We start from the raw sequence: 15695 nt of genomic DNA, 5'->3' as shown, positions 1-15695 counted from the left end.
CAGCAGTGTCTTCATTAACGTTTTGGAATTAGAGTGATAAATAAATGCTACAGTTTTGTCATGTAAATGGTGACATAAATGTGACAGTGAGCGATGGAAGCGGGGCGTGCATCGAGAGCCCAGAACAGCACAGGAGCTGGATTTCATTTCAGTCTTTGCCTATTGCAGTTTGGGGAGGTGAAGCTCGTGGATTATTTGCCCAGCAGTCAGGAAAGAAGAAGAAAGCTCTGGATCAGTGGGTGATTGCCAGCCTGGGAGCTGCGTTTCTCCCTCAGCTGTTTGGATTTGTTGGCTTAGACCAACAAATTGGGTTTTCTGCTTGCTGCTGCCACATGCAGTGAGGAGTCACGAACACAGGGGGCTTGGAGGCTTTAAAAGGTGCATTTTCCCCTCTTCTCCCCTGTTCCCAGCAGGACAGAGAGCAGCTGAGGATGGCAGTGCCTGTTCCCACATGCTGTCCATGGTTTTCACCTGTAGCACGTGTTTGTCAGAATTGCTTCTCAGTGTGCCAGGCACTATTCCACTCATTCCAGGGGATATATTTTAACATGGATTCCTGTAGGCACAGGATTATATGAATTTCTGCATCAAAAGGACTGGGTGCAAGCACAAAGACATATTTTCCAAATCTAATGTATGATCTCCTCAAATTGTCTATCTCCAGAGCATGTGAAATAAGCTGCAGGCTACTACCATAGAGTTACTATTGAAACCTGGGATGCTTGGTTGGTTTCCCAGCTATTATAGTTTTATTTTACTCCCCTCTTTTCCTCTGAATTGTTGTGCTAATTAAGCTCACGAATTTCAATCTCTCAGGTTCTTCAATTATGACATTGCAGCCCCTCTGTGGCAGTACACTGGAGTGTGGCAGATAGGATATTATGAAGTGGAGACATTCAATGGGAAAATGTCCAAAAGCAGTTCAAATCACTTAAGATAATTAAACAAGGGGAAAGAATGTGGCGTGTTTAAAGAATATGAGATGGTTTTGTGAATAGAATGGTGTTAGGTCCCTGTGCATGGGAAACTCATTACCCATGCTGAACTCATTTTTCACATTGTAATGAGAAAGAAGAATTGAAAAACACCTCTGTGAACATCACCTTTGTGAGTGCTTGCACTGAGACCACCACAGCAGAGGCAGCAGGTTTAATAGACTTGTTTATTCCTCTGGATGTACCTGAGGAAAAAATGCAGCAATTGAAGAAATAACAACTAATTTCAGTGTAAAGGTCAAAATGACCTGAATTGAGATGCTTAAGAATTAATGGAGTAGGCTGGTGTCAGCAAGCAGAATAAATGACATTTTTTATAACTGCCTGTTCACTATCCTGTTTCAGTCTCCTCACCTCCCCCAGATGCAGGAAAGGTTTCAAATGCATCGCCAGAGGCGTTTTAATAAGAGTTTGTATAACAGAGCGAGGCAGTGCTTGAATGAGGGAGAAAACAGGCACTGGATCATTGGGAAGGACAAAGAAGAGTAAAAAGTCTGAGTAAAAGCCAGGGGTGTGTGTGAGCTGCAGGCAGCACACCTGAGGGGAAGGGAGGAGCAGTCACACCTGAGCCAGCCCTGCACCACCTCTGCCTGGCCATGGGCACAGCCCCTGACTGCCATCCTTCACAAAGACATAAAAATATTCCATGTTCTTCCTGAAACAGCAGTTCCTAAAGTAGAGTGACTACACAGAGCTGTGAATCAAAGCCAAGGGGGAGCAGAAAATCAGCTTTCAGAGCACACAAAGTGTTGTGTTCCTCTCCAGAGCTCAGTAGGGCACAGCACCTTCTCTCCACTACTGAGAAACCAGGTAACCTGTGATGTTGAACCCCAGGGTCTGCTCCTGCTGAGATGGTGCTGAGATTTTTCCTGAGTAGCACTGACATGAAAAGTGCACAGTTCTTGTCCTTTTTTACAGCCTGATACTCCGTGCTTGCCGCCTGGATGGCTGAAGGACAATTTGATAATAATCTGCACCTATGTGAATGACAGATGAACCAAGAAGGAAAGCAATTGTCTCAGCTGGTGAAAGAAATGGGCTAGGAAGAACTGGAAAGAGCTGGATTTTGGGAAATGCATCATGACAGTAACATCTGTTGGAATGCAGAGTAATCTCCCCTGGAAAGTGGTGGGATCAGCATTGCTCCTGACATTTGCAGCTCGGTGAGGCAGAACCTGGTTTGATCTATGGCACTCTTGGCTTCCAGCAGGCCCTCTGTATGATCCACTGGATTTTTTTCCATCTCTGACTCCTGTGACTGTCTGTCTGACTCTCCCAGGGTGATGAAATATCATTATAACCTTTTGAAATAATATATCGGTGCCTGGAGAGCAGAGACTGATTTTCTCATTTGCAAGTGGGAGGCAGTGTGTTAAATTACTGTTCCTGTCATTAAATGGATTGAGGAAAAAAAATCTGATGTGCTTGAACCAGGACACTTTTCCCCTCCCCAAACAAACCACCTCAAATTTCACCTTGTGGGGGTCCAGGAAGGTGAGGATTAGAAGTTTAAATAACATTCATCATATTCTCTGAGGCTTAGGTTACTTGCTTGACACCTGAAAATGTTTCAGCAAGTCTGACATGGAAGCTTTCTGCTGACTTACAGAGGATGAGGGAGCCTGTGCTGTGTCTGTCAGAAATCAGGAGGCATAAAATTTATCTTTCTGGGCTGTGGAAGCTTCTACTTGTTCATTTGGCTCTGGGAAATTTGATCCTGAGCAAGTGGAAGGTGTCAGTGCCCATGGCAGGGGATGGAACTGGATGGGTTTTACACTCCCTTCCTTCCCAAACCATCCTGTGATTCTGTGAAATGTGAAAAAATCACTGTGCTGATAAACACAGTGACAAAATTTGTTACTAACTGTGCTCAAGAATTGCACCTTTGGAGCATTAGTGAGAAAGTGGTAGTGTTGTTTCAGCTGATTTTTTAAAATCACATCAAGCAGCTGATGCAGTTCGCCACAGCATTTGTTTCTGTCTCTTCATGTAGGGCAGAGTATTGATAATCATCTGGTTCTGCTGAGCATTGTAGCTGGCAACATTTGAAACTCCAGACATGGTGATGAATTGCTCTATGATACATTAATGTTATTTTGATCCCTGCTCTTTCAGAATTACATTGATCCAATTAGGTTAAGTAGCTTGCCATCTAAATTAATTTACTTTCCTCTATTAATCTCCTTTACTCTGGGTCAAAACCAAAAATGTAAATCAATCCATTATATTGCATATCTTTGAGGGGTGGGAGAGTAATTAAATTACCTAATAGATACATGTGCTGGATTGATTGTTTGGTATGTTGAACATTATTGCCATAATTGGAAAGTGCACGCTCAGTGGTGGAATTTGAGTGCTTGTTACACTTAATTTTCATAACCTGACAAGAAATGCCTTGCTGTCCCTGGGTACCAGCCCTGCATACCCAGCTACACAGCTTTTAGGATATTGGACATTTTGCAAGTGAGGATAAAAGCTCCTTCCTCTGCCAGGAACTGTTGGACTCCCTGGCAGTGCCTCAGAGGTCCTGACCCTCTGCAGTGTCAGAAAACCCTTCCCTGGCTCATTCTCAGGCTGGCACCAGCACGGGTGTGGCAGCAGAGCAGATGTCTCAGCACTGATGTCTGAGTTACCAAGCTGCAGGAGGGTTACTCAGGCTCCTGAAAAGCTGTCTTCTTTTCCCAGTGGCATGTGAAATTTCCATGGTTTGATATCACGGAATCACAGAATGATTTGGGCTTGAAGAGACCAAAAATCACCCAGTGCCACCCCAGCCATGGCAGGGACACCTTCCCCTGTCCCAGCTGCTCCAGCCCCAATGTCCAGCCTGGCCTTGGGCACTGCCAGGGATCCAGGGGCAGCCCCAGCTCTGTGTTCCACACTGGGGCATTATTTTGCTTTCCTTAGGTTAGTCCAACAGTGGGATTCCATCATCCTGGAGCTCTTACCAGTCTTTTACAGCTCACACTAAGAATTCTTACTTTCAGCCAGTATTTTCAGGATCTGCATCAAACTTTCATCCTTTGTCCAGCAGGGACATTGCTGACACCAAGAATTTGTTTACCTGCTACGTTTCCTCACTTTAGTGGGAAGAACTTTCCATGGAAGACTCAAGCATAAATAAAGCTCTGATGTGAGGGAATGACATCCAATCCGGTGGCTGAAAACTGAATGTTGGCACAGTTAAAATAAATACAAAGTGCAGTGGTTTTAGGTTGGGCTTAGTTAAAATCCTGCCTGGTTTCTGATAGCTCCATCTTCGTGGGAAATCGAGGCAAGGGCTCTTTTCAGTAGGAAAATGGATCTGGTTCTTTCCCTGTCATTGTAGCAGAAGATAAATTCGGGTCAAATGACCCCTGTAAATGGGGCAGGGCAGGCTGGTGATCACAAATCCCTTTTGGTGTTCAAACCTACGGATCTATGAAGTATTTTCTAAATCTGTGCCTTAGAGCAGAATGAACAGCAGCAGAAAGGTCACCTTTATCATCACTGCTGTCAAACACCTTGGAAAGAGCAGAGCACAAAGCAAGTGTTGCTCAATCACTTTGCCCTTCTGCTACATCTGTTACCTTTACCTGTACTTTGTCCCATTAAATGAAACTCACTCCCCTGTCCTGGATGAAATCCCATGTCCAAAAACTGCACAGCGAAACTCTGTTGGCTTCAGCGATGGGATCTTGCCTTTACAAAGGCAATTAATACCTGATAAGTGCAGAACTAAGCAGTGTTAGATAAATAATGATAATTATGAAAGCAGCTGCTCTTTGTGATGGTGAGACAGTAGGAAACAGAGAGGGACTTTTTGCAAGGGGGTGTAGTGACAGGACAAGGAGAGAGGCTCCAAACTGACACTGAGTGGGTTTAGATGGGATTTTGGGCAGGGATTGTTCCTGGCAGGGTGGGCAGGCCCTGGCACAGGTGCCCAGAGCAGCTGGGGCTGCCCCTGGATCCCCGGCAGTGCCCAGGGGATGTTGGATGGAGCTCTGAGCAGGCTGGCATAGGGGAAGGTGTCCCTGTCATGGCAGGGGCTGGAAATGGAAGATCTCAAAGGTCTCTTCCAACCCAAACCATTCCATGATTGCTGGGTACAGCCCACTTTGTTCCTGCCTTTGTGGAGGCTGCAGGCACCAGGGCTGAGATCACCACTGTAGTCAAGTCTGAGGCACCACGGGTGGGTGTAATTTATTATTGTGTACCTAAATCAACCTGAGATCTTTGATCAAGGCCTGCTGTGGGTGTGGTGGTTGCCAGAGATCCAGTTCCTACAAACCCACCAGATGCTGCAGTGTTTCAACATTCCATATCTGTTAATATGCTAATATATCCCTCAACCTGAAAAATTTAAAAGTTAAATGTGAGAAACTCTGCTTGAATGCTCAGTGTAATGTGTTGGGGCTTCATTTTTTGCCTTGCCACTTCCTTCTTTTCTTTTTTTTCCTTTTCTTGTTTTTGGTCTTGTTTCATTTTTTTTTTTTTCATATCTCAAGACAGAGGATTTTAAGCTGGGTTTTCTCCCTAATAAGTGTTTGTAGAGTTCCTAGCACAACCAGATCCTGATGGAGCCACTGGATATTAATGTGATGCAAATTAATCAGTAATGAATATTAAATGTGTGTTTATGCTCTAGTTCCAATGTTTATACAAATATAAGAAATGTGCACCATGACTGTGTAATGGTTCCCACCACAATATTTGCAGGGGTGCAGCATTAACCAGCTTTAAATAAAAGAAAGGGCCTGGTTTGTTTGAGTGAACAACTCAAGGGAGAAACACCTCTTGGAAGTGGAACAGATTGAACACTGTGAATTGCAGAGCCAGGGACTTTCAGTGCTCTGCACTCTCCAGTTTTCTGAAGGTGATGGTGGCATTTACCTCCTGGCTCCTTCTGTATTGTGCTTTTGCAGGTCACCAGAAATTCTGTCCAAACTCAAGGATGTTTGTGATGAGGAGCACAACTCCAGACCTACGTTAGGAGTAAATGTGAATGAGTGCTTCTCCTTCTGCCTTGGTTAGAAATGCTCTTTATGTAGGGAGGTGAAGACACATCAATAGCAAGACTTCCCTTTTTTTATTAAAAAAAAAAAAGGCAGATGCAGTTTTCCCTCTTCCATGAGTTCCCTACAAAAGGAGAAATTTTTGTGGTTATCACTCAAGTGCCGCTCCCTGGAGATTCCTGGAAAATGACAACTGCAAATCCAAATTTTTTATCTCATTGCCAGAGGCAGGAGGGGAAGTGTGGAGAGAATGGGAACAAACTGCCTCATCCCAGACATGATCTTGCATAGTCTCCTGTGAAATCGTTACATTTCCATTTGTGAATATCATTTCAGATGACCAGGATAAATCCAGTGCTGTAAATTCGGTGATGTTCATGCAGTGTTTTCCCTGGAGTGTCAATAGGAGGAGTTTGTTTCACTCACCATGTGCTAAATTAGTCTTTGGGTGGTCACTTGCTGATGAATTCAACAGATTAGATGGGAAAATAAGGAACACGGGGAAAACATTTTCCTTTTCAACAAACCACCATTACTTAACAATACTCTAAACCCCAGATTTCCCATTTAACCTAAAATGTGTTGAAAATTACATGGAATATTCAACTCTGAAATGTACTGGCACAGAGTCCTCATTTGGAAGAGAAAACAGTCTGGGAACTTGTAGCCTATTCACAATTACCACAGGGAGTGTCCGTGTCCTGCAGCTTCAATATTTGGAGTTCTATTTTCCCTTATTCCCCGTAGTCATCGAATCCTTAAAGCCTGGCTTTGATCCTTATCTCAAACAGAACTGCTAAAGGATAAATTCAAGGTGAGGTGGCCTCAATATTCCGTGTGCTCTGTTTTTTCCAGGGGCCTGCTGGCCAGAGGATTCACAGAGACCCATTATTTGCGGGACGGCGCTGACGTGGTTCTCACACGCAATCACACGGTAAGGTTGGGGTGTCGTGGGTCGAGATGATGCTTCATCCTTAAAATCCAAAGTGTTCTCTGCCAGGATCTGAGCCCTGGCAGGAAACAGCTCAATGTGTGATCTTTTTTTTACTGTTGCCTTCAGTGTCTTTGTCACTGCTCTGATCCTACGCACAAATTTTTAGAGGCAGACTTTAAAGGCGAGCTCTGGGGTTTGAACCAGGTGACTTTTAAAATTTGTGAGGTTTTTTTTTTCAGCTTCTTGGAAATAGACCCATTAAAATGTTATAATTATGGCAGTTAAGACTGATTAGTTAGGGAGAAAAGCCCTGGTTCTCTTTGGGGGGAAAAAAACCTAAGTATCTGATTTCCAGAGTGCAAAAGTTCATGTCAGAGGTTGGAAGGCTTGGGTGTCTTTCCTCACTGGGGAAGTCATGGGTGGAGTTTGGAAGAGGGTGTTGGCTTGGTTTATTTTTAAATCCAGGCCATAAGTGTGTTGTGGATGTACTTTATACTTGTATTTGTGTGTATGTATGTGTATGTTTATGTACATGTATAAATACAGATATATACAAAATATGGCTTGTTAAAAGCAGCAGTTAAAACCTGCTTTTTACAAATAAGAACCCCTTAAGGCAGGAATGTTTTTGTCCTCTGACAGCATGAATGCCTTAATTAGAAATAATGCAGCAAGCCATTTTAATTACAAAGCTTATCTTTTATCTGCCTAAGTCCCATAAAGTACTTGTTACGTTATGGTATTTACTTACTGACACTGTCAGCAGAGACACCGTGCTTTGTGTTCCCATCCATAATGGGCTTTGCTGGGATCAGGGGAAGGAATTATTTCTCTGCATAACATCTTATTTCTGAAAAAGCACCTTCATTATAGCTGCAGACACCCCAAGTAAAGCAATCATTTTGAAAGCTTTCAGCGCTTTCATTTTGCTGGGTGCTCATATCTCCTTCAAAATCAGCTCAGGAGAAAATAGCCATTTGTTTTAGGAGCAGGAAGACTCCTGAAGGAAGTAAAAGGAAATAAATGAAGCACATGAGTCTTTTAGAGATTTACCTGAGTTAACAGGAGTATGTGTACAGGTAATGACAGGTTTTCCTTGCTAAAATACAATATCTGTTTGCATAATGGCAAAGTAAGTCATGATTAATAATGACAGTGCATTTTGCTGCCTGAAAAAGAGAAAGATCAGTGAATTCATTTTTCATTATATGTTGCAGTATGGTTGAGAAAAGATAAGTCCCTGATTTTATTTTTGTATCTCTTCTTCACTGAGGACATCGATACAGTCTGGAGTAGAAACTAAATCCGATTTTCCATTGAAAAGTTGCTTAGCCAAATTCTGCTTGGAGGTCAAAGCAAGGCAGGTTTGTGGAGCTGTCACTTGGGCAGTTCTCTAGCACAAGAGTCAGTGGCAAGGTTATTTTTTAGTTTATAGCACCTGGAAAATTGTCAAAAGCTGCTATTTATGAAATGATCTCAAGCAAGGGTAGAGTACTGTTTTAAGTATGATGGATCAGCCTTGATAATTACTTGTTTTTAAGGGGTCACCCATTTTATATACTAGTTTACAGGAATAAAAAGATGTGATAGCAGAAAAAACCCCTACAATTCAGTGGAGTTACTGAGCTAGAAATCAATTTTCTCCCAGTCCCGTTGCAGGCCATGCTCTGATAAGTTTACATTTTCGATATTGAACTTTGGCATCACATAGCTGGATCTCAGAGAAATTGTGAAATGGGCCACAACCAGGAGCTCAGAGTTAATAAAATGACAAGTTGTATGTGGAGAGGGAAAGAAATCAGGCCCTTTGCCATAATTCACTCTTAGATAAAGACAGCTGGACCTCAGCAGCAGCTGTGTGGGGCGAGATATTGGCTGCCCTCCTCCTTCACTGCGCCTGTGCTCAGCTCTGGTGAAGCTCAAACACAAAAATTTCTTTCTCAGGAGCTCTGAGCTTCACCTCTGCCTCATGCTTGCTTTAAGCAATCTGAATAAACCTATTTTATTTTTGGTTTTAGCATATTCAGTGCTGGAGTGGGGGGAGGCATTTGTTTTTCTTCTATCGATTGGGTGCGTGGAACTGATAACTGAAATAAAGTGAAACAGTGCACCCACACCAAAAGTTTGACATCCATAGCAATTGTGAGTGAATTGACCCCCAAAAAATTCAATTTATGACCCCCTCCCTTCTATTGTGGCTTTATCTTTGCAGATGTGTTACTGACTCTTTATGAGGATTGATGATAAAAATGCCCAAGAGTAAAACTCTCACCCTGTTTCTGTCATTTCTTCCACTGAGATTTGTATTTAGAAAGTCAGAGCTGGCTGTTCTGTGTTCACTTCCAAACATCTTTCCTGGCATAAACTTATTTGCAGAAAATTCCTGTCCAAATTTTTCCATCTTGCCCAGACTGTTGCTTTCTTCCCCAAAATCAAGGTGATTTTTAGAAGTTTGCAATGTGAGGATTTAAGAATGAAAACCATGCCCCAGGCTGGAAAGGTTAATTAATGCACTAATGAACCAAGCCATAGAATTGTGAGATGACTTTTGGGTTGCAGCAGTGATAACTTCCCTGGCACTGATCAGACAGGAACCCTTTAGAGCAGAGTTTTTGGTTGCCAGGTGGAATTCAAGGGCCACAAGAAAAGAAACACTGGTTGTGACCCAATCCTTGCTTTCCAGCCAGTGCCATCATTGGGAATGCAATATAACCTTTACTCAACAAAGAAATTAGCCTTGATTCCAGACAGATATGTGGATGTGCTTAGAAACTTTCTCTGTGTGCTTGACAAGAAGTGGATTATTAAAGAAATATAATAACCTAGCCACAAAATTAAGTTTGACTGTTGTCTCTCAAAATAGAAGACCTCCTTTATTCTTAGTTGTTTATAATAACATGCAGCAACTTGGTTGGGTATTTCAATAAAAAATTTCCTTTCCAACCTGTTTTACTTCCTCATTTGCTTTGTGATTTTTTTTTCTAGTTATAAGGTTGGCATTGCCTTTGTTGTACTTCTCTTTTTACATACCTACTTCCTCTAGGGATACAAAGATTTAAATGCCCTTAAATAAAAAGAGAGGTCTCTATAGAAAGCAGTAAAATGCAGCAGCTGATTTGTTCATCTGATTAATTTTATAAAATATTTGATGTTGTAACTTTAAATAAATAACACAGAAAAAGGGGGTCAGCCATACAAATTTAAGAAATAAGACCACAAATCCAAACAAAAAGCCTCCTATAACCTTTTGGGGTTTAGGAAGCACCCAAGGTTTCCATTTAGGAGCTGTTTGGCCTGTTAGACCCAGGGAATATTTGGTGGGACTGGAAAGGTGCTGTCAGTGCGATTCTGAATGCTGTGGCCTGAAACTGATAATCACCTTGAAATAAAAAGGCTGGAAATGCAGGAGCAAAGAGCATTTGTAAGCACTGAAATGTTTTCTCTTCCTGCACAGGGTCACTGCTATTACCATGGCCAGGTCCAGGGGTACCCCGAGTCCTCCGTCAGCCTCAGCACCTGCTCGGGACTCAGGTGAGCCAAGATTTCAGCAGCATTCCAGCTCCTGAGGGCTTGCTTTGACTTTTAATGAATGAATCAATACTGGGGAAGGGGTTGGAGCTCCAGGAGGGGCTGAGGGAGCTGGGAAGGGGCTCAGGCTGGAGCAAAGGAGGCTCAGGGGAAATTTCTGGCTCTGCACAAGTCCCTGGCAGGAGGGGACAGCCGGGGGGATTTGGGATCTGCTCCCAGGGAACAGGGACAGGAGGAGAGGGAACGGGCTCAGGGGAGGCTCAGGGTGGATATTTGGAGCAATTTCCTCATGGAAAGGTTTTTCCAGCCCTGGCACAGCTGCCCAGGGCAGTTTGGAGTCCCCATCCCTGGAGGGATTAAAAGCCCTGTGGAGGTGACACTTGGGGACACAGGGCAGTGCTGGCCTTGGCAGTGCTGGGGGATGGTTGGACTCAGTGACCTTCTCCAACAGAAATGATTCCATGATTCTATCTCTTTTTCAAAGGTTGGATGAATCCCTACAAATCATTTTCCCTCTAGTTGCTCTGAGGAGCAAAAACAAGGAATAGGTAACACAATTTGGGGGCTTTTCCAAGAGCCATCCCTTCTCTCCTGCTGCCCATTTCTTGGCACATTTTCATTACTGGCAGTGCCCAGTGGCTTTCCAGGCCTCTCTGTCCTCAAAACTCTTTCACCAGTGCTGCCAGCTCTGCTTTCCCAGCTGTGGAATCACAAATTTCCACAAATCACAAATCCAGCAGCCTCATCATTAGGAGAGTAGAAATCAGAGAATGGAAGATTCTATGATACAGAGAATGTGCATGGTTGTGGAGCTCAGAAATTGTGTTTATGGCAGGTAAGATGCTCAGCTTTTGGGTTTTAGCTGCTTGTTAACAGCAGAGTTGCAGATTCCCATGCTGAAAACCAAATCTCTTGGAGTTTGACAAAGGAATGGGATGACAACATTTCAAGTATGCAATGGGCACAGTTCAGGAAACAATTATCTTTCTTACTTGGACAATCAGAGACTGGTATTTACTCACAGAGCTGTTCCAAATCACAGTAATTAACTGTAAATTGGCTCTAGCGTTCTCCCTGGAAAACCCAGTTTTCCTGTCAGATTTCCAGCTGTCTCAGCCTTTTCTGGGTTTAATTTATCCACAAACAGCTGGAATCTTTTCCCCTTGATTTTGCATTTTGTGCAATAGTGGCATTGTCAAAGCTTTTGCAAAGGAGCTCTGGGACAGAGAGCAACAGAGAGAGCAGACTTTGATCCCAGGACCCCTCTCCCTCTGAGAATAACCCATTTGCTGTAGGGGATGGGATTCCTTTGCCTCATTCCCACACAGAAAGGGGCTTTATGGGTGCTTCAATCTTCCAAAAGTTTCATAAACCCTTTGCATGAACAGTCAGCATTTATCTGTCATTATTGTTGTAAAATATATCCAGAATTTAAAACTGTTTGTAAAAATCTAACGCTGAGCTCTCAGTATTTTAGTTAAAGGATCAGAGTGCTGCAAGCTCCACAGGGAAAATTTGTACCTCGTGGGACAGGGACTGCATTGATGTCCTTGTTCCAGAACTACCTAGAAATTAATCACTCTCAGGAGAAAATATCCTTCTCTAGAAGTCTTTTCTTTCTTCTCCAAAGTGCTCTCTGTACAATTGAGTTGTTGCCCACTTTCAGGTGGTTCAGGTATATCAAGACAGGAGATGCTGGCAGGGACATTTTCCTGACACTGTTGCAGACAAGTCCCCAAAATGCAAGCTGCCAGGATTAGGCTCCTTCTCTGCAGGGAAAGCAGAGCAGCAACTTTTTCAGTACAAAATTGCAGAAATTTCCTTTGCAGTGCATCTTCTGTTCTAGCAGGAGATCAGATGAGGATAAATCTCAGTTTCTGTGCCTGTTTCAGTGCTGAGCTTGGTAAACAGTGTCTGGTGATAAGAGTTCTGTTGATTCACTCCACCAAACCTGTTTCACAGCCCAACAACCACCAGCAGCAACTCCCAGACACCAATAACTCCCAGATGTTGCCTGTGCTTGATCACAGGAACACAGAATGGTTTGGGTTGGAATGGACCTGAAAGTTCATCCAGTTCCACCCCCTGCCATGGGCAGGGACATCTTCCACCAGAGCAGGCTGCTGCAAACAAAGGACAGCCTAAAAGAATTTCATGGCTAACTTTGCTAGCTTGAAGGAATAGATATGGACAGGACAGGACAGGACAGGACCATGTACGTGCCACCAGCTTGCTGGAGCAGGGACTCTTGTTTTTCCACAGTGTGATAAAGACTCCAAGCTGCAGGAGCAGAGACATAAAGCTGTGTGGCCATGGAGCCCCAGGTGGGGACAGCCTGGATCAGCCCTTTCACTTGCAGCAGCTGTTGGAAGCGAGGCCAGGTCTCATTTTCAGGGTCTGTTCCTGGCCTTGTGACAGGTTCTAAGTGAATCAGACAAATCTCTCTGTCTCAGTTTCTCCATCTGTGAAATCCATTTAATGATTCTTACCTACCTCACACAGCTGGGAGGTTCAAGTGCCTGAAAAACATCTAATGAAAGGAAGTGCACGCTGTCAGCCCTCCGAAATCCTGGAGAAACAATCTCTTCCCCCTCCCAGCAGACAGGCACCTTGGGCATTGTTCCAGGTGTGGATAGGTAGGGGCTGTGCATTTTCCCCCAGATCAGCAGAGTTCATTAAAAGATATTAAACTGCTCATAAAGAATAGGTTCCACACTGCAGTGTGCTCTGAAGCCTGAGTGCTCAGCAGCAGTCAGAGAAGCAGAGGGGATCATAGGAATTACTGAGACAGAAATAGAGGATAAAACAAGAACCCTCATTACCACTTTATAAATCCACAGAGCGCTCACGTCTTGAGTTCTGAATGCAGTTCTTGTTTTCCCCTCCCCTGCTCCATCTCAGAAGAAGAAGAAGAAGCATTATATCCAGAAAAGGTACAGAGAAGGACAAAAATTGTGATCAAAGGTATGGAGCAGCTTTTATCCGAGGAGAGAAAATAGACCAGGATTTGTCACTTTTGAAAGGAGATGACGGAGAAAAGGAGCAGGATGAAACAAGGTTGAATGTCACGCTGGAGAGGGGACAATTACTGAATATTCTTCATAACCTCAAAATTAGGAGACATCAACCAAAACTTTAGAGCAAAGGAAAGTATTTTTTTTATTCACATAACGAAGCGCTGGAGCTGTCACAGGTGGGTGTCAGTGAGAGAAGTATCAATGGATTCCAAAAAGATGTGATAATTTGGGAAGGGGAGCTCAGGGAGCCTCTGCAGGGCTGTCAAACCCTGAGATGTCCCTGAGACTGCTGCTCTCAGAGCTGCTTGTTCTGGTTCTTGTCTCTCAGCCCTGAGCTCCTGCTGTTGGCCAAGGCCAGAGGGAAGGTGCAGAGCTGGAGGAACCTTGCTCTGACCTCCCCCAACCATCAAGGTCTTCCCTCCACGAGGCTGAGCAGTTGAGATGTGTTTTTAGCTCCTGAACATGATGTGATGGTTCTGTGGTGAGGAAGGATTGTGTGAAATCTGAAAACCAATGTTTGTCTGGTTCATCAGGCAGAGAGGTGAGAGATGAAGAGGAGAGAGGAGGAGGCTCAGCTGTCTCAAACACACATTTTTCAGCTCTCTTACATCCTCACACACATAACATTCGAGCTCCTCGCCTCACCTAGGAGCACAATGGCAGAAATAGTGACACTGAGGCTGAGAGCTGCCTAAAGTGCAGGCTAGAGGAGAATACAATCATGCCTTAATCTGTATCCTGCTGGCTCCTCTGAGAAGGAGGAGCTGAGTGGCAGAGAGGGCTCGGGAAATGCTGAGAGCAGGAAAGGGAACAATGGCTAATCAGGATTTCTGTCTGTCTGTCTGGATCAGAAAGCCAATTAGACTGTCAGAGCTTGTGGGAAGGTGAAGGTACTACAGGGTTGAGCCATTTCCTTCCTGTCCTCAGGAAATACCCTTCTGTTTATCCAGCTTGGGGGCTCTTCAAGTTTTTAGCAAATAATTTTGGCCTGTGGCCACCGCTCACATCTTCTGTGATAAATTTGTTTAGACTTGAATGATTTTTTTTCCCTGATTACTTTCCCTGTGAGTGCTGAATACACCCAGAACTGCAGCCTGGAGAAGGGCACAAACCTCCCTGGTCCAGGGGCTGGCAGAGGACTCTGCCATGGCAATGTGCAGCTACAAAAGCATCTGCAGTGACCTCTTAGATGGGGGGAGCCTGAGAGGTGCTCCCAAAAATTCCTTGGGAGCCTGATAGAAATCACCCAGGAAGCTTTTTTCCTTCTGAAACACCAAAAACGCACTTGAATATCCTCAGATCTTTTACCCAGTTAGTTGTTAATTAACCCAGTCACACATTCAGCAAGTGTTCAGCCTCATCAGCAGCTGAAGGATGTGGTGTGCACAGTGACAGGGATGGGGAGAAGGCCCCAGGTTGGAATAGATGCTCATTTCTACTGGGATTACAGAGTTATGGTACCTGAGGCTGCCAATACCATTTTTCAGATGGTCTGGCTGAACTCCCTGCAGCCCAGACAAAGTCAGCTGAAGAGGGGATTTAAATGTGACACTCCAGACATCAACTGTTTAAAAAAGGAATGGAAGTAGGAAACCAGTGAGAAAAAGAAATGTATATTCCTCATGAGTCCTCAAGCATCATTTCCCCAGAAGAAGAGATTTCATCCAAAGTTAAGTTAGGAGAAAATCCCTGTTGAAAAAAGCACTGGTTTGGATTTGAGCTTTTCCTCCATACTTTCTGAAGAGCTTTTAGTTCATATAAACATCCTGCATGGTTTGTAATTTATCTGACTGGGAAAGTCCAGGAGGATTTTGAGCTCAACATTAAAAACCATTCACTTTCTGAGGTTTCATAGCTTCTGTAGGCTGCCTGTTCCAGGGGAGCAGCTCCTGGCTCAGGGTCACCTCTGTGATCTGAGATGAGCGTCATGTCCAGCCTTTGAGCATGGGGATCACTGCCAGGACAAGGATGGGGATGGTCCCTGCCCAGCTCTTTGAGCCTGTTCCTTCTCCATCCACTCTGCTTCAGGCATTTAGTGGGATGTGCAAGTTTGAGTCTTCCAGTCTCTGCTGCAGAGTGCTATAAAATGTGCTCTCTAAATTGGTACCCATGCCAATGCCTCTTTCCTTCATTTTCCTTTCCTTTCCTTTCCTTTCCTTTCCTTTCCTTTCCTTTCCTTTCCTTTCCTTTCCTTTCCTTTCCTTTCCTTTCCTTTCCTTTCCTTTCC

The 15695-nt window shown here is 44.0% G+C and overlaps 1 protein-coding gene across 1 annotated transcript in view; it reads left to right on the top strand.

Annotated features, from left to right (window-relative positions):
- Nucleotides 1–15695, top strand: part of ADAM12 (ADAM metallopeptidase domain 12) — a 170398-nt gene that overhangs the window by 89255 nt on the left and 65448 nt on the right. The window contains exons 4-5 of the mRNA XM_015633829.3: nt 6845–6923; nt 10378–10454. Of these exons, the coding sequence (XP_015489315.1) occupies nt 6845–6923; nt 10378–10454 (156 nt within the window). The remainder of the gene's footprint in view (nt 1–6844; nt 6924–10377; nt 10455–15695) is intronic.

The sequence above is a fragment of the Parus major genome, chromosome 6, assembly GCF_001522545.3.
Source record: "Parus major isolate Abel chromosome 6, Parus_major1.1, whole genome shotgun sequence".
NCBI classification, from domain to species: domain Eukaryota; kingdom Metazoa; phylum Chordata; class Aves; order Passeriformes; family Paridae; genus Parus; species Parus major.
Note: the sequence above shows the minus strand (reverse complement) of the source record. Positions and strands in the feature narration are given on the sequence as shown.